Here is a 24,891-nt window from a genome sequence, read left to right on the forward strand (position 1 = left end):
AGGGATTCATGGGGCTTGAACTCTGGGCCTGAGCGTTGTCCCTCAGCTCTTCAGCTCAAGACAAGTACACTCCACTGGACAGGACCACTTCTGGTTTCCTGGTGGTTAACTGGAGATTAAGAGTCTCACGGAGTTTTCTGCCTGGGCTGGCTTTGAATTGTGATCCTCAGATCTCAGGCTCCTGAGTAGCTAGGATTATAGGTGTGAGCCACCGGTGCCTGGCTCAAAATCATTTTTTAAAAAAATTCCTTGAGATCTGCTAATACCATTTTAGAATATAACAGCTAAGAAAATATTGAGCTATAAGAAATGTTCAACCAAAAAAACCTTCAACAGCTGGGAAAGTGGTTTGGTGGTAGAGTGCTTGCCTCGCATGCATGAGGCCCTGGGTTCAATTCCACAGTACCACATACACAGAAAAAGCCGGAAGAGGGCACTGTGGCTCAAGTGGCAGACCACTAGACTTGAGCTGAAGAGCTCAGAGACAGTGCCCTGACCCAGAGTTCAAGCTCCACACCAACAAAAAGACATTAAAAATTATTATATACAAATTTATACTGAGAAAGTATTTTCTCTATATATTAAACTCTACTGGACTGTATTTTTCTATAACCTATTATAAAAATCTTTTCCCTCAGGAGAACTAAAAAACAACAAATAACATTAAAAAATTATAATTTCTACCTTTATGAAGAGGAAGTGGTTTAATAAGATCTGGCTGTGCTTGAGTCATCGGTGTGGGTGGTCCTTTTCCTCCAATGTGATTGTTCACCACAGGGTTCTGCTGTCTGCCTCTTAGTAGTGGAGACATACAGCGACGTCTTTTAGGGATCCCTTGCATATTTGGTTCTCCAGGTCGCTTATGTTTATTTTGGGGTCCAGCCACAAACTCATCTGCTTCATCTATCATCATACCCTATAATAAAAGCATATAATTTTATTGGATTTACATACATTAAAAATTTTTAATGTCATTTATTTTAACTGATAAACAATAATTGTATATACTTATAGAGTACAATATGACACCTGGATCTACACATACAGTTTTGGTCCATTTAATTAACATATTCATCACTTCACCAACTTATAATTTTTTGGGGAAGATATTATAAACTTGCTCTTTTTGCAATTTTGAAATAGATACTACATTAACTATGATCACAAGGTAGTGATCAATGCAATAGCTCACTATAAATTACTCCTCCAGCCTAAGACTTGGCACGCTTTGCTCAATATCCAACCTTCCTCATTCCTCTCTTCCATAGCTTCTGGTAACCACCTGTTTACTCTGTACCAAAAAAAAAGAATACTTTTCTTGAGTTTATATATAATTTGAAGCAACTACATTCTAGCCATGTTGGCGCTTTACAGTCTTACCAGGAAAATAGTTTCAGCTTACTTTATCCAAATTATAAGCCCTTAAAAATTGACAGTGCTCACTAAAAAGACAAACAAATTAGATAAGACACTCCAAAATTACCTTTTTATCCAGCTTAAAAGGGTTGCCAAATGTATGCAACCTTCGAGGCTGATCAGGATCAAGTTCTCTTAGTGGAGAAGGTACTTGCTTGAGGTATTCCTGGTAATTCCCCATTTGTGCTATAGGAACACTGTGTACTTGATCTTTTCAAAGAGAATATACCAATGGCGAACGTTAGCCTCTTTAAAATTACCTCCATCTACTTATCAAATGGATCAATACTACTTAGTATTATTCTACTCTAGACAGTCTTCTCTTCCTACATATTCTAAATTAGTTTAGTGCAATTATAAATAGTATGGCAAAGCCGTTGAGATTTTAAAATAAAATTGAAAATACTGATTTTATTTTTGAAACAAAACAAAAATATTATAGTTAATCTTGGTGCTTACAGTAGACAATTATGTGTAACTTTATTTTTCTATCCTATTCTAAGTAAACAAGCAATTTAATTATGGTATAATTTGTAGCATTATAGTATACTAGAAAAAGCACACAGATATAAACCTATAGTCAGAATGGTTACATCAGAAAGCAAGGTTAAATTCTCATCTGACTTCATTTGTATTAGATGCTATAAATATTCCAAGGAATTACTCAGGAACATACTGTGCAATAGCCACTCAATTAAACTATCAGATACTAATACATCATTAAAAATTAATAAGTATGTAAGTATCCTGAAGTATGAGGAAAGCTAAAATGGAAACAAAAGTGTAACAACAGCTGTTACCTTTGGGGAATAAAATCTAGGCAACAGTGACAGTAGGAAGGAAGGTAGAAAATCAGAGATGACTTACCCCTGATCTCATTTGTTTGAATATATGATCAGAATGTAATTACTTTAAAATTTGTATTACCATATTATGCTTTTTTCAATTATAAAGAATTATTTAAAAATTACCAAATATTAAAATAATAATCTAACCTTCATCCTGTCCTTTAAGAAATTTGCGGGTACTCTTCAAAAGATTAGATCTCATTCTTGTTAAGTGATCCAAAAGATTTCGCCTTGGTATGTCATAAGCATTTCTAAATGTTTGAGGCTTCAAATCCTATTGACAAACATTAAAGGACAAAATTTATTTATTTTATTTTATTTTTTTTGACGGTTGTGGGGCTTGAACTCTGGGCCTGGGCGCTTGTCCCTCAGCTCTTCAGCTCAAGGCGAGCGCTCTACCACTTGAGCTACAGCACCACTTCCGGTTTTCTAGTGGTTATTGGAGATAGGAGTCTCACGGTCTCTCCTGCCCGGGCTGGCTTTGAACCACGATCCTCAAATCTCAGCCTCCTGAGTAGCTAGGATTACAGGCATGAGCCACCGGCGCCCGGCTGACAAAATTTATTTTTAAACAAAGTTAAAGAGATTGAAATCTCTGAAACCCAATAGTACAGTTCTGTTTTAATACCAAAAGATAGAAATTTGGTAGTCAGCACAACAAAATTACCTCAAATTCACTGATGATTTTTATTAAAATAAATTCATTTAAGTAAAATAGTTCACTACTTTTAAAAACACATGTTTTCTTTAAAGCTGCTTTATAATTTATATACCATAAAATCACCTTTGCAATTTTATGAGTCAGTAAATAAAATTTACAGTTTTGAAATCATTACTAAGTGTCTAAGAACATTCTTACTATCTCAGAAAATTCCTTGTACTCATTTATAATCAATCCTTATTCTTATCCTCAGGCAGCCAATGTTTACCTTTTCTTCTATAATTCAGTTCATAAACAGAAATTTAAAATAACTAATTTTTGTACATGGTTTCCTGTAATTAGTATGACGCTCCTGGATGTTTCACTAGTCTATTTCCTTTTAGTCTACCAGCAGTATATCATTTGATAGATATTCCACATAATTTTTCTTTACTTACTATTTGAATGTTTGATCATATCACTTTTATTACTTGTTGATTTGGGGCTATTATAGAGCTATTGATTATATATAAAACATGATTTTAATTCTAAAATTCTGTGATTCAATGCCAGTAGTATGATCACTTTTCTACAGATATAGACAAGTTTGGAGAAACTAAATGATAGTTAACGGTAAACCTAATTGATTCAGTAAATGAACAGAACATAACTAGTGTTAAATTGATTATTACCTTATTTAGTAGAGCAACCTGGAACCCAGTGTATTCCTTCATATTAAGATCTAGCAATCTGTGAGGGATATCATCTGAAATTCCCTGAAGCAGTTGTTGAAAATCTTTCCTATATGCCATTGATAAACCATGTGATCGGCTTCGCACTTTAATTCCGGTTTCCTGTACTACCTTTTTGCCTACAGATCCAATGACGCGATCAGATTCTATTTTGGCCTAAAGTAAAAACAAATAAAAGTTGTCTTGATACAATCTAAATTTTCAAGTCAGATACTAACAGTTATAGTCTTCTATGAATTAAACATATATTGATTTATTAAAATCAGAATTAAAATCTCAATCAAGAAAACTTTTCTGTCAAGTACTGGACACTAAGTTCAAATAATACAATCTAACATTTTAAACTACTGTAAGTCTAAACAAACACACATTAGGTTTATTTTTACTCATTAATAACCATTATACTCAAATCATTAAGGGTAAATGGTACATAAATGAAAGTATAGTCCCAATTCAGGTGAAAATTAGTTAAAAACAAAAAAAATCATCAATATTTACTTGAAGACATTATGTAGCTATTATACTGGCAAGTATGAAAAACAGTGATGCTGCTTTTTACTAGAAAAATAATCAGCCAGATGTATTAGAGAAGAATAGAGAGACTAAAGGGAGAGAGAAAGAACCATCAAGAACTAGCTTAGTCTATTAACTACTTTAACTAAAACCATTCATATATACTTAATTACTCATTCCTGATTTTGCCATTACCTGCTGACTCAATTTTTTGAGGTATGAAATGACACTGTAACTGAGACCATACTCCATACTGTCTGCTATTAAGTTAGGAGCACCCATCATTCTAACAGCTTTCTTCAAGGGCTATGAGGAAGGAAAAAAGAAGAAAGAAAATCATGTTCAAATATAAGCTTGCTAAAAAATTATGCTTCTATTTATACACTGTTTAAACCCTTCCCTCAAATTCTCTCCTTTTCCTCAAATGATATAATATAATCACAGTTCACTACAGTAAAATGTTTGGTATATAATAAAATTAAGTAGCTAAAAAGGAGTAGAGGCAATAATAATAATAATAATCCCCAAAGTAAGAAGGGTAGTTTTGGACTGCTAAGTATAATGGAAGATACTCATTTGGAAGAAATAAACAGCAGCAGGCTGGGAATGTGGCTTACTGGTAGAGTGCTTGCCTAGCATACATAAAGCCCCAGGTTCAATTCCTAAGTACCACATATACAGAAAAAGCCAGAAGTAGCACTGTGGCTCAAATGGTAGAGTACTAACCTTAAGTACAGAGAGGCTCAGAAAAGAGCCCCAGGCCCTGAGTTCAAGCCCCAGGACTGAAACCCTCCCTCCCTCCCCCCAAAAAAAAGAGAGAGCAGCCACATTTTAGAAGATTATCTGATAAAACCTGGAAGTATAAAGGATACTAAAGAAAAATAGATTTCTCTCTTGGGTTAACTGGCTTAATCAGTCACTAGCTTTATATAGGTTATGTATTTTCTTCGAGCCTCTGTTTCTCACTTGTAAAAACAGTAATAACAGTATCTATCCTTTATAAAGTACTGCCATGGGATTATAGGAACTAATATATAAAAGCACTTGCACACAGTAAGCAATTGAAGGGTAATCATTACTTACATTATCATTAGGTGAACTGAAAAACCAAATAAGCTCTGAATCAAAAATAAGCAGGAGGGAGAAAGTCCAGTATTTATAGTGGATTTAGAATAATGAAAAAAACTAAAAGTTTTTCGTACAATAAAAAGTATCAACAGAAGAAGTGTCTAACATATGAGAATTATAATCACTAACAAAAACTGTGTAAGCACAGGCGCTACCGTGGAATCAAATCCAGCTGTCATATTTAATACCTAGGCTGCTCTGGATCAGTTTTAGAGGATGCTATAAAATGTAAATAAACCAATACATGTACTGATTCTTACTCAAAATGTTTTTTTTTTGTTTTGTTTTCCACTTCACATTTTTAAACAGAGCTTGACATTCAACACTAATTATATATTTTAACCATAAGATGTTATAATTTCTAAACATAAGCAATAAATATTCTAATGGCATTAGGAATCACTTGAAAAATCCATTACAAATTCTGAAATAGGGGCTGAATATGTAGCTCAGTTGCAAAGAACTTGTCTAGTATGTTCATGGTCCTAGGTTCAATCTCCAGAACCCTAATTTTTTTTTTAAGGTGATTCTACTGTAGCAATTTTCTTTTTTTGAGGGGGGGAGGGGTCCGGTAGTAAGGCCTGAACTGTGAGCCTGAACGTTGTCCCTCAGCTCTTCAGCTCAAGGCTAGCGCTCTACCACTTGAGCCACAGCGCCACTTCCAGCTTTTTTCTTTTTGCTTATGTGGTGCTGAAGAATTGAACCCAGGGCCTCAGGCATGCAAGGCAAGCACTCTACCACTGAGCCACCTTCCCAGCCCTGTAGGAATTTTCATTAAGTTTCTCCCAACAAAGTCCATTTAGTAAAATATATATTATTAATACACCTAGCATTTGTTTATGTTTTCTAAATGTATATGGTTCTGTAAAAAGTACACATTTATTCACCAAAACAGGTTTTTTTGAAATTAAGAAAATGCTTAAAAATTATTTCCTACCCTTAAAGAGAAATAATCTTAAAAGTAAACTTTTAAAAGTTAGCATTAACAATCAAAGTTAAAAGCTTTTTTTGTTTTGTTTTGTTTGTTGTCGGTTGTAGGGCTTGAACTCTAGGCCTGGACGCTGTCCCTCAGCTCTTCAGCTCAAGAGGAGTGCTCTACCGCTTGAGCTACAATGCCACTTCTGGTTTTTCTAGTGGTTTTTATTGGAGATAAGAGTTACAGACTTTCCTATCTGGGCTGGCTTTGAACTGTGATCCTCAGATCTCAGCCTCTTGAGTAGCTAGGAGTACAGGCATAAGCCACCAGCACCCAGCTAAATTAAAAGCTTAATTCTAAAGCCAGACTGCTTCTAGAACCAGACTGAATTCCAGTAACTACTGTGCCCTTCAAGCACGAGCTATGTACTCTTGGATAAATTACTTTTAGGAATGTGTGTTTCTACATCACAGGGTGAATCTATGGATTAAATAATATTAACACACTTTACATATTAAGTAGTATATAAATGTTTTTATGATTATCATCATTCTCTAAGTTTCTGAAACCTATCTTATTACTATACCATATATTATTTGAATACTCAATTCTCATATAAGAGTTTATATAAAAAACAAAAGTTTATAACTATCTGAAGTTACAAGTATAAAATTTCTTATGAAATGAGTAAATAGCTAAGTGGTAGAATTCTTGCCTAGCTCTGTGTTAAGTCTCCTGGGGTGGGAGGGGAGGGAAGAAGGATAATTCTGATTTAACAATAATATTCTTACCCCGAGATAGTAAGGAGGCATGGTCTTCAAATAACTTTCAAACGACTGTCTCCATTTCAATGTTGGTTTTGCTTTATGCACTTTAAACAAGTCATCTAAAAATATATGTTTTGAAGAAGTATCATCATACATGTTTTCACACACAAAAATAATAAAGAACTTCATCTTAGAAGCCTGCTTGTTTGTTTGTGAACAGTACCATCAGATATTACTTTTTTTTTTTTTTTTAAGTCATAAGGCTTGAACTCAGGGCCTGGGCACTGTCCCTGGTTTTGCTCACTGAAGGCTAGCACTCTACCACTTTGAGCCACAGTGCCACTTTCTGTTTTCTAGTGGTTAATTGGAGCTAATAGTCTCACAGACTTCCTAACCAATCTTGCTTCCAATGACAATTTTCAGATCTTAGCCTACTAAGTATTTAGAATTATAGGTGTGAGCCACCAATGCCTGGCTCAGACATTAATTTTTAACAAAATTAAAAGGAGTAAGAGGTTTAGTTTTGGTGTTTCCTATTGTGACACTATTTTGAAAGTGAAAAGATACCAAGATCATAGTCTAAAAGGTATAATGTACTGATAAACACTGATAAATACGTGACAAAATGCTACCTTGAGTAAAAAAAGCTTAGGGTCAGCGACTAGGCCCTAAGTCAGGCCCTTGCACCTCCACAAAAGAAAAAAGGTTAATTATACAAAAACAAAACAAGGGGCTGGGAAGGTGGCTCAGTGGTAGAGTGCTTGCCTTGCATGCTTGAGGCGCTGGGTTTGATTCCTCAGCACCACATAAGCAGAAAAAAAGCCAGAAGTGGCGCTGTGGCTCAAGTGGTAGAGCGCTAGCCTTGAGATGAAGAGTTGAGTGCCCAGACCCACAGTTCAGGCCCCATGACTGACAAAAAAACAAACAAAAACCCAACTACAAAAACAAAAACAACACTAATATACTAATGTAGAATCAGAAAATATGCAAGAAAAATCTATTTTCTCTCTAACATACTCAAGACACAAAATATATGAAGTGACAGAAACCAAGTACATACAACATTTTCTATTAAAATAGTTGGGCTGAAACATATTTAAATCTAATGAATTTTTTACCTCAGTACAAATCAAAAAATGACAACTAGATTGTAACAGAAGCTAACTTTAGGATTTCTTGTAATACTTTGGAACAAAATTCCTTTGTTTAAAAAAATACCTGGATGAGCCAGACACTCATGCAATGCCTATAACCTCACCTACCCAGGAGGCTAAGATCTGAGCACCACGGTTCAAAAGATAGCTCCAGCAGGAAGCTATGAGACTCTCCAATGAACCACCAAAAAAAAAAAAAAACAAAAAAAAAAACCCAGAAGTGGAGCTGTAGTGTAAGTGGTAGTGTACCATCACCTTTGAGTAAAAAACACTAAGGGATGCCAGGTGTTGGGGGCTCATGCCTATAACCCTAGCTACTCAGAAGGCTGAGATCTGAGGATCATGGTTCAAAGCCAGCCCAGGCAGGAAACGTCCCTGGAACTCTTAGCTCCAATTAACCCCCAGAAAACTGGAAGTGGCATTGTGGTTCATGTGAAAGAGCCCTAGCCTTGTGCAACAGTGCTCAGGCCTAGAGTTCAAGGTCCATAACCAAAAAAAACAACAACAAAAAAAAAAGCTAAGGGATAGTGCCCAGGTGCCCAAGTCCTGAATTCAAGCCACAGGACCAGCACCAAAAAAAAAAAAAAAATTAAAGTTAGGCAATTGTTTTTTTTAATGTACTCAGATTCTGTGACTCCATTTATTACAAACAGGTTACTGTAAAATTTCTTTTATTGGGGGGAGGGCGGTCGTGGGGGCCTTAACTCTGAGCCTGGGTACTGTCCCTCAGCTCTTCAGCTCAAGGCTTGCGCTCTACCACTTGAGCCACAGCACCACTTCTTGCTTTTTTCTTTTTGCTTATGTGGTGCTGAGGAATCGAACCCAGGGCCTCATGCATGCAAGGCAAGCACTCTACCACTCAGCCACCTTCTCAGTCCTAACATTTTTCTTTTTTTTTTTTTTTTTGGGGGGGGGGGGGGGGGGTTTCCAGTTGTGGGGCCTGAACTCTGGGCCTGGGCACTGTCCCTCAGCTCTTCAGCTCAAGGCTAACGGTCTACCACTTGAGCCACAGTGCCATTTTCCGGCTTTTTTCTTTTTGCTTATATGGTGCTGAGGAATCAAACCCAGGGCCTCAGGCATGCAAGGCAAGCGCTCTACCACTGAGCCACCTTCCCAGCCCCTATTTCTTTAAATAGGTTTAATGTTTTAAATATTAAAAGCATTTTCATAATTTTTAGAAGAAAAATATTAAACAGATGTTCTCAAAGTTCATCTTAGGAGAATTTATATATGCAAGCAAGAGAACAAGAACTACTTACCTAAGAGGGGAAGGAGGACTGGATAATTGTAAGGCATCACAAATAAGTTGACACAGTTCAGTGCTGTACTGGCTTTCAAGTAACCAAAAGGATAACCAAGTTCACTATATTTAGCACTATTGCTTACATATACCTGTTAAAAAGGAGGTTTAAATTTTCATACTTAATAACCTTCAAAGAATATTATGCAAACTACCAATTCAACTTTAGCTTTTTATTTAAATTTTTTTACTTGTTATAGTTTTTCAGCTCACCTGCCAACATGTTTGAGGAGACTTCCTTTCTAAGATAAACTGAGTAAGTGGTGAAGGTTCCAACTCATATTTATCAAAAGGCAGTTTGTCAATAACCATAGGTTCACAGTCTGTACAGGAAAACTTCACTACAGGATGAGATGTACGAGGTGGCTAGAGGAAAAAGTCATTATGTACATAAAACACCAAAACAAAATTACTTTAAAATGTTTCTATTAATATTTAGCTGCTCAGATTTGTTTATGAATTTCACTTACTACTAAAAGCAGCATGAGGGTAAAGAAAATCTTGAAATTGAACACTAAGAATCCATATGAAAATCTTTTTAAAAATCCATATGAAAACCTTTACTAGAATTACATGCAACATTTTAGACCTAAATATTTTTACATACAGAAATGAGAAGTATATAAAGACCTCCAAAGTCCTTATCTATAGCCATTTAATTTACTTGTAGAGTAATGACTTTTGAAACTAAGTGTATACCTTCATCAGTTTTTGAATATATAAGATTCAGACACATACTCTGCTAATAAAGATGTACACAAAAATGTGTGCATATGGGGCTGGGAAGGTGACTCAGTGGTAGAGTGCTTGCCTCGCAGGCATAAGGCCCTAGGTTTGATTACTCAGCACTACCAGAAAAGGCCAGAAGTGGCACTGTGGCTCAAGTGGTAGAGCACTAGCCTTAAGCTGAAGAGATCGGGGACAGTGCCCAGGCCTAGAGTTCAAGCTCCACAACCAACCAAAAAAAAAGAGAGAGAGAGAGAGAGAGAGAGAGAGAACAAAAAACCAAAAACCGTGTGCATTTATAGTATTTATTATACATACAAACATATATTATATATAATAGGAAGAAACTAAACATAAATCTAAATTCACTCTAAATATATCTTAAAACCAAATTAAAACTGGAAATAAAACTAAATATATATCTAACTAAATCACAGTGGCTCTCAAATGTATTATATGAGACTACATCTATTCTATCTTTTTTCCTCCATGCCAGACCCTGTGCTCAGTCATGCGACAATCTGTAGATTCCCCAGTAGATTATCATTCTTCATGTACCTATGTCTTTTATGTCAACTGTTTGCATATTGCTTTTTCCTGTGTATATTACCAACAAACTAAATTTTAGAGAATAACTTGATAAGAACCACCCTCTACTAAGAGACTGTCCGAATACCTCTATCAAGCAGTTAGGAGCCTCTGGCTCTGTCCCACACTCTATATCACAGTTAACACCTTATACTGTTACCATGTAAACAAATTTGACTCTCCTCTAGAAAATTAACATTCCAAAAGATAAACACTGTCATATATTCCTGTGCCTAGCTATATATGATTTCTAAAGCTTGGCAAAAATGTATTTTTTGGATTATAAAGTATTTCAACTAATCTGAAATTTAAATGAACGCTTAACAAATAATTTTGCTAGTTTGCCTGCCATCTTTCAGATTACAGTCTTAGGAAATACTTTTATCAGCAGAGTGCTGGTGGCTACTCAAAGAGGCTGAGATCTGAGGATCTTAGTTCCAAGCCAGTCTAGGCACCAAAATCTTTCATGAAGGTCTTATCTATAACCACCCAAAGCCAGAAATGGAGTTGCGGTTCGAGTGGTAGCATGCCAGCTTTGAGCAATAAAACTAAAGGACAGTGCCCAGGTATCAGCTTAAAAAAAAACAAAAAACAAAATTCCTTTCGTCTTTTCTAAGAGAGACCAAAAAAAAAAAAAAAAAAAAAAAAAATCACCAAGCATCCAGATCACAATACTAAATATAACTAAAATGTCAACTCTATGTGAATTTCTAAAGACTATAACCTGGTAGTTTGTAGGTAAACTGTCAAGAGTTTTTCCTAAGCTTTCTTTTAAATTTCAAATCGTATTCTAGGGCTAGGAAGGTGGCTCAGTGGTAGAGCGCTTGTCTTGCATGCATGAGGCCCTGGGGTCGATTCCTCAGCACCACATAAGCAAAAAGAAAAAAGCCAGAAGTGGCGCTGTGGCTCTAGTGGTAGAGCGCTAGGCTTGAGCTGAAGAGCTGAGGGACAGCGCCCAGGCCCAAGAGTTCAGGCCCCACAACCGGACCCCCCCCCCCAAAAAAAAGAAAAAAAAAAGAAATCCTCATGCTATATTAAGTTTAGGGTTCAAGAAAAAAGAGATTTTATATTCGTGATTAAATATCCAGATAATAGTACTGGATTCTAAAGACAACAAATTGTTTTTCTATTGCTTTATAATGAACAACGCAGTCTAAAGCAAATAATAGCTTATCATAGCTTCTAATTCCTGAAAATGAGCCATACCTTTAACTCACAGTAGTTCTTAAAAATCTAGTATGAAAGACAGATAAGATTGCTATTACATAGGCTTGTCCCTCTGGTACTTACTAGTGTTGGAGAATTCTGATCTGGCCAAAAAGATTCTGGAACAGGCCAATGGCCTATAGGAACCCCTGTTTTAGGATTTGGTCTGACATATATGAGTTTGTGACAGCTATGCCAAGGCTGAGACCCAAAAGGCCTTGATATATCTGGTTGCCCATCTACAGCAAAGAAATTAAGACAAAGTATATATCATTAAAAGGAAAAACATACAAAGTATATCCACTATTTTTCTAATTAGAAATATCCTAATAAACATATTTTGAAATTTGTTCATTTTTGGATATCCTTTTTCTTAAATAAAATACTATGACTGTTGAATAGTTAAAATTGTAGTTCACACTATATTGTAATAGCTAAACTGTAATTCACTAAACAGTAAAGTCTGTAAATTTCAACTACGAGTCCACAGCTGAAAGAAGGTCCCACAGCATGCTTGGCTTGCCCAATCAGAACATGAAAAATATACTGTACGGTGAATATTTGTTTAATGAGTGATTATGTCTTCCAAACATCAAATGGTATGGGTAATTTGCTTTCTTAATCACTATATTCCCAGTGTTAAAAAACCATGCCAGTTATATAGCAAGTACTATTTAAACATTACTCAGTAGGTATTTCTCGGCTGTAGCTCGGTGGGATAGGATTTATCTGGCATGTTCAATGCCCTGGTTTTGATCCCTAACACCTGAATTAAACAAGTATTCCTCAGAAATAATTTTTACTAAAGTCTAGTAAAAAAAAAAAAAAAAAAAAGAAACAAAACCCCTCCACAAATCTAGACACACAAAAAAATTACCTTTAATTCAATTTACGTTTAATTCAATTACCTTTAATTGCAAAAGAATCCTTTTCAACAATTCAGTGAACATTTAGTCAATGTCTAAGACAAGTACTTTATTAAGTAATTTTTAAAACAGGTATCTTCTATGTCTAACAAATTTTACACCGATTTAAAAAAAATCAGACACAACTTGTCTTATCATATTATCTACCTGCTCTTTATACTTTCTCAATATACCTATTATTTAAACTCTGTAATCTTTCTTGTCTCCAATTACTTGCTCTAGTAGAACATGTGTGCCAAGTGTCATTAATAAATAACTTTCTAATTCTTGAAATATGTACTGTGAAACCAAATCTCTGCTACAAACTGTCCATGGGTTCTAGTATAACTATTTAGACCCACTGGCTCCTGTAAATAGTTCATGATCTAAACAAGAGTATAGAGAAGTGAAGCTCATCAAGAGCTTAAACAACAAGCTGGTTCCTCAATTTTGGACTTCAAATATTGTTATTTCTGATTAAGATCCTTGGAACAAAAGCAGTAAGAAATTACTCAGTAGGGTAGAACACTGACTTATATTATGGGAGATTGGAAGAGCAAAAATATTTGAGGAGAGGTAATGATATCTACTGAGGACAGTAAGTTTGCTTATCTAGAAATGCTGTAAAAAGGTGTTTGGAGAAACCAGGATGAGTTTAACTTGACTTTCCTATTCATTTTCCCTTCTTTACAACAGAAGTTTAATCATGTTGATAATCTGACCTTGCTGATAGTAAGGCCAATTTATAGGTTTTCAGTTCTAGTTCAATAATTTAAAAGCAAGTTTAGAATGTCTATAAGAAAAATATAATAATACCTTCTACAGGGGAAGGATCTGGTCCTGCTTTTTCAAAGTTTATTACCACCCCACTTTGTACTTTCTGCACCAAGGACTCCAGACACTGATTAAGCATTCTTGGAGAACATACAGAGTATGAACGGCCTAAGATAAAAAATAAAAAATAAAGAATAAAGTAAACTAGTTAGCTGCAAGAACTCCTACCTTTTAGTAAGAATTATAAGTGTGGTTTCAGACAACACTAATAAACAGAAAGTCAATGGTAAAGGTTAACGTGTCATAATCTTAAAGAGAATGAACAAAAATTATTTCTAATCAACAAGCCCATTTTGTGAGAGCATGAAAATTTTTGTGAGCGCATGAAAATTTTTCTTCCAAGAACAGGTGCATGAAACAAAGAAAACTCAGCATGTACAAATGACAATGAAAAAAGTTAGATACACTAGGTATAATATGTATAAAGCACTACTGCAAACTGTTATCCAATACATCTTTAACAGAGTATACACATACAACCTCTAGTACCAATACAATCAATTTTTTTCTCCACTTAACCAAAGTATTATGTCCCTAAGCTACATTAAGCAATAAATAGTAATTACTATTTAACTGGTTTGTGGGCAGTAGATGATTATTTTAAATATCTGTATCATGATATTGATGGTAGTACGTATTTTTTTCTTAATTTCACTTGAGTTAAACAGCTGAAAATTACTATCTTGCCTTTTGAGATGTCAGTCCTGGGGCTTGAACTCAGGGCCTGGTCACTGTCCTTGAGCTTTTTTGTTCAAGGCTAGTGTTCTACCTTTTGAGTTACTGCTCCATTTCCCCACTTCTTATTGGTTAATTGCAGATTACTGAGATTATTGAAGATTATTGTTATTTATAATAAGCTCAGGGCCTTTCCTGCCTGGGCTAGCTTTGAACCGTGATCCTCAAATTTCAGTCTTCTGAGTAGCTAAGGATTATAGGCATGAGCAACGGATCCTGGCTCTTATTTTGCCCTACTGATATTTTAATCTACAGTACTTTAGATAAGCATTAAAATGCCAGGGATTTGAAAAATACAAATGAAAAGGATTTTTTTAAACAGCTAGGGCTGGCCTTCAACTTCTGATTCTCCAGCCTCAGTCTCCCAATGGTTTGGATTACAGGCATGTACCATCACACCATCTTTAAACAGGAATTTTCAACAAGGATATCTACATGTTTGTTGTCTGATATTACAGATACTAGGAACATGGTTATTGAGAACTACTGAAATAGAGCTAATCTAATTTTAGATCTATGAAATGTATAAATGTACACCTGATTGTTAAAGATTTAATATGGAAAAGTGTAAAATGTTTTTCAATTTCATACTGAAATAGTATTCTGGATATACTAATTTAAATTTTATTTTTTAAAATATAGCTATAACAAATTTTTAACATGGAACCTGAATGGTATTTCTACTATAAAATGCCAATATACATGAACCACTAAAAGCCTTGACAGCTAAAAATCAATCTTCAACCAAGCACCCTGCAATGTTATTTATAATAAGCTCAATATGTAGCCCTATTCTTACACAAATTCAGCCAATTATTTCAAAACAAAAGCTATGTTGTATTTGACAAATCAATTTACCCCTATCAACTTATAATCTACTTTGTAAAGGCTACTCAGAAAAAGGGAACATTAGGTAATAATGATTCAATCCTTAAAAAAATATGATAATGATATTGGTAATTATAAAATATCTACACCAATAACTATGTCTATTCTTGTTCTCATCTCTTTTATTTACAGTGGTTTGAATGCAGCAAGCACTCAACCACTTATGCCTCACCCCCTAGTCCTTTTTTTTTGGCTTGTTTTTCATAGTTTTTTCTACGGTTGCCTAAGGCCTCCCTGGTAGCGGGCATGGCATGTTTTTCTTCACCATACCCAACATATTGACTGAGATGGGTCTCAAAATCTTTTTGACTGGGACTGCCTTAAAGTGAGATCTTCTCCAACTCAGAGTAGCTAGCATTATAGGTAGAAGCCACAATGCTCAGCTTTTCTAATCATTTTTATAATTTGCTTAATCTTACAAACAATTGTTTGGATTATTTTCTCTAGTCCACAAATGAGAAACTCAAGGCACAGAGAGTTAATACAGTGGTACAACTAAAATTCAAAAACTAGGTATTAGAAATTTATTCTGGGTCTACTTTGTACTCTAAATTTTAATTTGAAGTTAAAACAAAGCATCTATACAATAGTCATGCTATTTGAAAGAATTGTTAAATTTACTTCTTTTCCTGTCAATTTAATGATATACATAAAGCAGTACAATATAAACTATTATTACACACAAAATATTCGTAGAATATAAACTCTGAATATCTTATATCATAAATTAAGTCTTTCCAAGATATTTTTTAAAAATACAATTTCTTTTCTTCAGAATTAGGATTCAATTCAGGGCCTCATCACTTAAGCCATGCCTCCAGCATTCTGCTTCTTAGTTTGTTTTTCAGATAAGAATCTCACCCCCATTTCCAGCTTTTTTTTTTTTTTTGCTTATGTGGTGCTGAGGAATTGAACCCAGGGCCTCATGCATCCAATGCAAGCACTCTACCACTGAGCCACCTTCCTAGCCCCCAGCTTTTTTTTTTTTTTTTGAGATAGAGTATCACCAATTTTTACTTGGGCTGACCTTAAACCTTGATCTTTCTGATACATCACCATGCCTGACGTATAAAAATTTTTTTGGGGGGGGGTCCGGTCGTGGGGCCTGAACTCTGGGCCTGGGCGCTGTCCCTCAGCTCTTCAGCTCAAGGCTAGCACTCTACCACTTGAGCCACAGCGCCACTTCCGGCTTTTTTCTTTTTGTTTATGTGGTGCTGAGGAATCGAACCCAGGGCCTCAGGCATGCAAGGCAAGCGCTCTACCACTGAGCCACCTTCCCAGCCCGTATAAAAATTTTTAAGCATATAACTATGGTAATTCTGTCTTCTAAATCATTCCATTAATTAATCAACTAGAAAATAAATAAAATAGCTATGATCATAGTATGATATAAAACTAACAGACTTTTGAAATTAGAAAAAAACCTTAAAAGACATAAGACATGTGGTAAATAACTCATATCCACCAGCATGATGCTCATTCCTGTAATCACAACTACTCAGGACACTGAGACTTGAAGATCCCAGTTCAAACCAAAGTCTGTGAGACTCTATTTCCAATTAGCCATCAAAAAGCTGGAAAGGATCAAGAGGTAGAGCACTAGCCTTGAGCAAAGCTAAAGGACAGTACCCAGGATCTAAGTTCAAGCCCCAATACATACCCAAAAAAAGCCCATTATAAATCAATAAAAATCCATTCATCGTTTTGAAAGTAAAATAGCAAAGTTTACAAAGTAAAAACCTCACAAAGAAGTTTATATCCTATGTAATGTTTCTCTCATCCCTTAGAAAATGTATTTCTGGTGAAGCATTACGTTTCTAGAATCACTGTAACTGTGAACAAAGGGCTGTATTAAGTACACACCTTTAAATCAAGAAGTTGGCTCATTTTTGATCATGTTGACATCACACAAAAAAGCCAAACTGAATATAGTTAAGTTTAAAGTCAGCATTTACATCTTGATAAAACAAGAAGCAAAAGAACAATTCTAATTGAGATAACTGTTCTCACAGACTAATTAAGTTAAATATATTTATATCAAAAAGCCTATAATTTTAATAAAATTTTCATCTTGACATTTTTGTTTTTGTTTTTTGTCGGTCGAGGGGCCTGAACTCTGGGCCTGGGCGCTGTCCCTCAGCTCTTCAGTTGTAGACTAGCGCTCTACCACTTGAGTCTCAGCCTCACTTCCGGCTTTCTCTGCTTATGTGGTGCTGAGGAATCCAACCCAGGGCCTCATGCATGCAAGGCAAGCACTCTACCACTGAGCCACCTTCTCAGCCCCTCATCTTGACATTTTTATCAACATATCAGATTTTTTCTGCCAGTACCAGGCCTTAAACTCAAGGCCTTGCCCCGGCACCGGTGGCTCACAACCACAATCCTAGCTACTTAGGAGGCTGAGATCTGAAGATCGTGGTTCAAAGCCAGCCCAGGCAGGAAAGTCCGTGAGACTCTTATCTACAATAAACCACCAAAAACCAGAAGTGGTGCTGTGGCTCAAGTGGTAGAGTGCTTGCCTTGAGCTGAAGAGCTCAGGGACAGCGCCTAGGTCCTGAGTTCAAGCCCCACGACTGACAACAACAAAAAACTGTAAGGCCTTGTACTCTCTTAATAGGCTCTACCACTTGAACTATGCTGCCAGTCAGGCTTTTTGCTGGTTAACTGGAGATGGAGCCTCTAGTTTTCTGCCAGGACTGGCTTGAAACTACTATCCTCCAGATATTGGCCTCTCAAGTAGCTAGGATTATGGGTGTGAGCCACCAGCACCTGTTCCATCAGACACTTACTGATTTGGTATCATACTTGTACCTTCTTTCCCTGCCACTGTGCCTATGTAAGTTCACATTCATTGCTAGTGGTTCAGTTGGCTTGAACTTGAACAGTGGTTCAAGCCAACTGAACCATCTGAGAATCATCCTCAATTCTTTTTACTCTCTTTGCCCTCATCCTTGGTTGTGCTTTGTATCAAATCATTTCTTACCACTTTTAAATTTAGCTCTCTAGACCAAAGTACAATCATCTCTTTTTTTTTTTTTTTTTTTTTTTTGGGGGGGGGGGGTCCAGTCGTGGGGACTGAACTCTGGGCCTGAGCGCAGTCCCTCAGCTCTTCAGCTCAAGGCTAGCGCTCTACCACTTGAGCCACAGCACCACTTCCAGCTTTTTCTTTTTGCTTATGTGGTGCTGAGGAATCAACCCCAGGGCCTGATGCATGCAAGGCAAGCGCTCTACCACTGAGCCACCTTCCCAGCCCCACAATCATCTCTTACCAGTCTCCCTGCGTCCATTTTTGCCACTCTGTATTTCATCTAAAAGCTGAAGTGATCATTAAGATATATAACTCAGATTTTATTTTATATCAAAAACTATCCATTGGCTTCTATAACACTTGAAAAACAGAAAACATAATACTATGGACTAAAAAGTTAAGTCAACATTTGGCTCCCACCCACCTCTCTAAACCTAAGTTACTCTCTACTCTTCCTGAAGTAAGCTAGATCACCTCTTCAAAAGCAAACTAACCTACGAATATTCACTCTCAGCTTCAAGTTATTCTCTAATCTCTATCTCTAATTTTCCCCTACAGTATGTATGCTTCCTAAAATCCTTATTTATGTAATAATTTTGTCACCAAATCAAAAATTACGAACTTTCTATTGTTCCTGAAGTATTCCGAACATTAGGACTGTCATGTGGCATACATTAATTAGCTACAAAGAAAAACACTTACAATGACAATTGTATAGCTTTTTTGTTAAAGCATACATAAAGGTATTAACAATGTACTTATTACTTTGACAATACAGACTAACTTCTTTTTACTTGAACATGAATTACATAATATGGGGGGGGGGATCAATTTATACATATACACACCTCCTTGTCACTAAGTTAAAAAGATACAAAAGGATTGTTAGTAGTGATTCCATATTTGTCTAATACAATACTAAAGGATGTTAACTTCTATTGTTTGTGTTACTTCTCTGGTACTTTATCTCAAAAACTTCCTTTAATGACTTTTTTAATTAAAAAGAAACACTATTCAGATGTATGAAAAAGTGAGTGGTATGCATACAGGTTCCCATTATTGCTATAAAAGCATGAAAAGGAGAAAATAAAGAACTAAATCAGGAAAGATCCAGGAAGACTATCTAAGGAAAACTTCCTAACTTCTTGACTAATGCTTCTCCTGTTATGGAAATCTACAACATCAATTTTGAACCCTTCAACTTTGGAGATGTTCCTAAAGATTACCAATTACTATACCACATTTCAAAATTCTTTTCAGACACTTTCTGTTATACATTATTCATTTCATTTCATACTCTGAATATTTCTGACTCTAAAATGTATTATATTTTATTTATTTTTTTTTTTTTTGGGGGGGGGGGTCCGGTTGAGGGCCTGAACTCTGGGCCTGGGCGCTCTCCCTCAGCTCTTCAGCTCAAGGCTAGTGCTCTACCACTTGAGCCACAGCACCACTTCCAGCTTTTTTCTTTTTGCTTATGTGATGCTGAGGAATCAAACCCAGGGCCTCAGGCATGCAAGGCAAGCCCTACCACTGAGCCGCCTTCTCAGCCCCATGCATTATATTTTAGTACATGCAGTATCATAACCTTATCATAATTTTAAGATCAAACTAAGTTGTAAATGACAAGCAAATTCCAATGTGAGAACATCTAAGTTGCAACTACAAAATCTTTTATAATCATTGAAGAAAAAAATCCTAGATTAAAAAAAAACAAAAAACAAAAAAACGGCTGGGCACCAGTGGCTCACACCTATAATCCTAGCTACTCAGGAGGCTGAGATCTGAGGATCACAGTTCAAAGCCAGCCCGGGCAGGAAAGTTCGTGAAACTATTATCTTGAATAAACCAGTAGAAAACCAGAAGCAGCGTTTTGGCTCAAGTGGTAGAGTGCTAGCCTTGAGTTTAAGAGCTCAGGGACAGCAGCTAGGCCCAGAGTTCGAGCTCCAAGACTGAGAGACAAACAAACAAACAAACAAAACCCAGCACCGAATCTTAAAAGTAGGTCAATTTAAAGCTAAAAACTAAAATTTCATGACTATAAAAGTAATTCTACCATTAAAAAAATGAGTACCATTTACTAACAATACGATAAATGTATAGGAATCAAATTAGACACATATATACATTCTTTCTTCTGTGAACTAAATTAGGAAGGCATTACAATTCAACAAATCCTCTAAAATGGAAACATTTAATAATGTAAACATTACTTACCTACTTCAAATAGCTATATATAAAGGCTCATCATTGTTGCCTTTAGAGTTTGTGATTGCCCAAACCCATAGAATATTATAAGAAATTCACCTAAAGTACTAATTAGAACTCATACTTTCTTTTTCCTTTGAAGCTAAGCTATAATTGACTGAGTGGAGCCCAACTATATCGAGAGACCATACTGGAGGCCTCTGATGGGTGAAATAATAAGAGTGCCAGACTTAACATTTTAATACTCAAATTCCTTAGGTAACATAGATGCTCTATGAAATGAAATTCCCACGTATATCTTACTCATTACTAAGTAATGAACCCTAAAGTTTGGGGCAACACTTGGTATACAGTAAGCAGTTAATGCATATCTATATGAAATAAAGCCACCTATTAACCGATTCTACATTATAGAGATCTAAACATAGTATGTATTTGAGATTCTCATTAATATTAACATAGCACAGTGCTTACCTAGTCTGATTAAATAAGTGATACATATAGTTGAATAAAACTTCATTACTATTTCCTCTAATTTATTTTCCTACTTCTTTAAGTCTGGAAAAAACTTTAAAATGTACCTATCTTTCAAATGGATAATGAAATGCTTCTGAAAACACTATTTATAGGAAATAATGTTACATCATATCTAAACTGTTGGTGATCTTTATAGATTAGAAAACTTGATTACTAACTTCAAATACTAGCCATTTCTATTGTGTTAAAAAAAAAAAAAGTACCACTCATTATGAGATCCAACAGCAGTAACCACATTCTCTCTTCTAATCAAGATTATAGACCATCATCTATAAATAATTTTAAAACTCTATGTCTATTAATTCTTAATGTTATCTTGTTAAACAACAAAAATGACTTTTGGAAGTGTACACTTTAACACATTCAGAAAAACTCTGCTTTAAGTCATTGAATTACTGCCAGCAAAACAAAAACAAAAACAACTTACCGCCTGTCACTTCACACATCGGTGTGATGGCAGAGTCATCTAAAGGAACACCTGTCAACTGTTCTGATTCTACTGACATGGTGCCAGGCAACCGCAACACTAATGCAAAGAGTCTCTGATCCCAACGAAAAGGTTCTTTAGTCAATTCACTTCCAGGCAAAGGTGAATTAAGAGGTAAATGGAGCTGAAAGTAATGGGGAAAACAGTAACAACAAAATCAGTAACCTTTCTAGACATTACTTTTCTTCAAATAAGCCACTTCAATAACATATATTAAAACTTCATTGAGTTTCCTATCACACTAAAAACAAGTTCAAAAATAAAAACGAAACTGGGCACCTGTGGCTCACACCTGTAATCCTAGCTACTTGAGGCGAGATCTGACAATTGTGATTTGAAGGCAGCCTAGGCAAGGAAGTCCATGAGACCATCTCCAACTAGCCACCAGAAAACTGGAAGTGGTCCTATGGCTCAAGTGGTAAAGTGCTAGCCTTGAACACAAAGGGGCTCAGGGACAGCACCCAAGCTCAGAGTTCACAGCCCACAACCAGCCAAAAAAATAAAAATAAAATAAAAAAGCTTCACATATACCTAATACAGTGCACACTTGTTTTTTCCTTAAATTTTATTGTAAAGAACTAACTTGAAACAAATCTGAAATATTGTACGTAATGTACTTCAAATTTATATTCAGCTAACCATCAGATGTTAGACTATTGTCTAGCCAGTGGTTCACACCTGTAATCCTAGCTACTCAGGAGGCTGAGATCTGAGGATCGTGGTTCAAAAACAGCCTGGGCAGTAAAGTCCGTAAGATTCTTATCTCCAATAAACCACTAGAAAACTGGAAGCTGAGGGACAGTGCCCAGGCCTTGAGTTCAAGCCCCACAAAGAAAAAGAAAGAATTTTACTATTGTATGCGTGTGTATATGTGTAGGTCTCAGGAAAAAAGAAAGTAAATTTTGTCAATAATTACATCTTAAAAGTATTAAAAAGGGGTTGGTGGCATGGCTCTGTTGGTAGAGCCCTAGCCAATGAGCAAAAGTAGACACAGGTACCAAATTTGAGTTCCAGTCTTGGACCAAAGGGGCGGGGGGGAGTATTAAAGATTGTGTCCTCTCATTTGGTTGTTTTTTTTTTTTTGGGGGGGGGGGGGGTATGGTGGTGGGGCCTGAACTCTGGGCCTGGGTGCTGTCCCTCAGCTCCTCAGCTCAAGACTAGCGCTCTACCACTTGAGCCACAGCGCCACTTCCGGCTTTTTTCTTTTTGTTTATGTAGTGCTGAGGAATCGAACCCAGGGCCTCAGGCATGCAAGGCAAGCGCTCTACCACTGAGCCACCTTCCCAGCCCCAGATTGTGTCCTCTCATATGTGAATAAATATAAAAGGCTTTATGTGGGAGGGGGGGGAAGGAGGAGCAGGCATTCTATTAAATGAGCCATATCCTACAGCACAGTATGTGTGTTTCTTATCATTCCTATTAGACCTGCTTAATCAGAATGCCTTTCTAAGATTCTTAAAATCTTAAGAAGCAAAAGCCAAAGGTAGAGAATGGAGCATCAGAACTACTGTAAAATAATAGACAATATAAACAAAAGCAAAGATTTTGAGATAATCAGAAAAACTAGAAATATATATTATTGGAATTATTTTAAAATACTTTAGTTTTGTTAAAGGTATTGTTCTTAGTAATATAAAAGTCCCTATCATTTATGAAGTTTAAAAAGGTAACAGTTCAAGCCCAAGACTAACATACTCAGTCAAGGATTAGTTCTACAACTATTAAAAGTGTCTTTTAAAACACAGAATATACCTTTAAATTATCAGCTAGTTCATAATTATTTCTTCTTAAACCAAGACCTGTTTTGCTTTGCAGCCTTTCTTTCTTACAATAATTTCTGGACTCAGTAAATCTGAATTTTAAGTGATTCTACGCTAATTCAAAACTCAAGTTTCTTCACTGACATGTCAAACCCATTTAAAAAATCTGATTCTAGCTGGGCACCAGTGGCTCATGCCTATAATCCTAGCTACTCAGGAGGCTGAGATCTGAGAATCACGCTTTCAAAGGCAGCCTGGGCAGGAAAGCCTGTGAGACTCTTTTTTTTGTTATTCTTTTGGGTTTTTTTTTGTTTTTGTTGGTCATGGGGCCTGGAACGCTGGGCCTGGGTGCTGTCCCTCAGCTCTTCAGCTCAAGGCTAGTGCTCTACCACTTGAGCCACAGAGCCACTTTCAGTTTTTTCTTCTTATGTGGTGCTGAGGAATGGAACCCAGGGCCTCATGCATGCAAGGCAAGCACCCTACCACTGAGCCACCTTCCCAGCCCCATGTGAGACTCTTATCTACAATTAACTACCAAGAAAGCCAGAAGTGGAACTGTGGCTCAAGTGGTAGAGCGCTAGGCTTGAGCAAAATAAAATAGCTCAAGGACAGAGCCCAGGAGTTCAAGTAAGCTGCAGAACATATGTGTGCACACACACGTGTGCAAGCGTGCACAAACACAAACACACACACACACACACACACACACACACACACACACCTGATTCTACTCTAGGAAGAGCTCTTAGTGAAGCTGCATTATGTTAGCACCTGTCTCCCAAAGGTTCATGCCAAGAGAATATGCTGTAAGACTCACATCAACATCAGTTATGATTTTGTAACTAAGAACGTGAGCATTGGTCATAGTCTTCCTCTGGCACTGGTCCTAATTAAGGCAAATGCTAGAGGCATGAGGAGAGGAATGAAGAAATCTAGGCTGAAACAGATACTTAACAAAGAAGATGTAATATACACACCACACATATATACATATTTCCTATGGAATATCACACAAGCATGTAAAAATGAGCATGTCACTTACAGGAACATGGATGTAACTAGACATCATACTAAGACAAGACAAGCTCAAAATACAAAATATCGTATGTTTTTACTCATATATTTAAAAAATGGCCTAAAGGACATACATAATATTCATGCGCATGAACATAAACACATCCATCAATACATTTACATAACTATATGTAAGGATAACTATGAAACTACTTAGAAAGAGATGTAGAAGGAAGGAGAAAAGAAAATAGTATTAGACCAGTAAGACTTTTGAAATACAAGCCAGGTGCTGGTAGGTCACACTTGTTTTTGTTTTTTTTTAAATTTTATCTTATTTATTTATTTATTGTCGGTCATGGGGCCTGAACTCTGGGCCTGGGCACTGTCCCTCAGCTCTTCAGTGCTACTTCTGTTTTTTTCTGCTTATGCGGTGCTGAGGAATCGAACCCAGGGCCTCAGGCATGCAAGGCAAGCGCTCTACCACTGAGCCACCTTCCCAGCCCCACACACTTGTTATTCTAGCTACTCAGGAGGCTGTGAT

The 24,891-nt window shown here is 36.3% G+C and overlaps 1 protein-coding gene across 2 annotated transcripts in view; it reads right to left on the reverse strand.

The window, feature by feature from the left end:
- Ints6 (integrator complex subunit 6) overlaps window positions 1-24,891 on the reverse strand; it is a 92,826-nt gene that overhangs the window by 10,828 nt on the left and 57,107 nt on the right. For both annotated transcript variants that reach the window (XM_042685373.1, XM_042685374.1), the window contains exons 5-15: window positions 21,517-21,700; window positions 13,676-13,801; window positions 12,039-12,193; window positions 9,648-9,800; window positions 9,394-9,526; window positions 7,005-7,099; window positions 4,365-4,475; window positions 3,597-3,812; window positions 2,412-2,538; window positions 1,484-1,626; window positions 685-916 (exon numbers count right to left, since the gene is read on the reverse strand). In XM_042685373.1, coding sequence (XP_042541307.1) covers window positions 685-916; window positions 1,484-1,626; window positions 2,412-2,538; window positions 3,597-3,812; window positions 4,365-4,475; window positions 7,005-7,099; window positions 9,394-9,526; window positions 9,648-9,800; window positions 12,039-12,193; window positions 13,676-13,801; window positions 21,517-21,700 — 1,675 coding nt within the window. The remainder of the gene's footprint in view (window positions 1-684; window positions 917-1,483; window positions 1,627-2,411; window positions 2,539-3,596; window positions 3,813-4,364; window positions 4,476-7,004; window positions 7,100-9,393; window positions 9,527-9,647; window positions 9,801-12,038; window positions 12,194-13,675; window positions 13,802-21,516; window positions 21,701-24,891) is intronic.

The sequence above is a fragment of the Dipodomys spectabilis genome, unplaced genomic scaffold (genome assembly GCF_019054845.1).
Source record: "Dipodomys spectabilis isolate Male_0828 unplaced genomic scaffold, ASM1905484v1 ptg000095l, whole genome shotgun sequence".
Classification (NCBI taxonomy): domain Eukaryota; kingdom Metazoa; phylum Chordata; class Mammalia; order Rodentia; family Heteromyidae; genus Dipodomys; species Dipodomys spectabilis.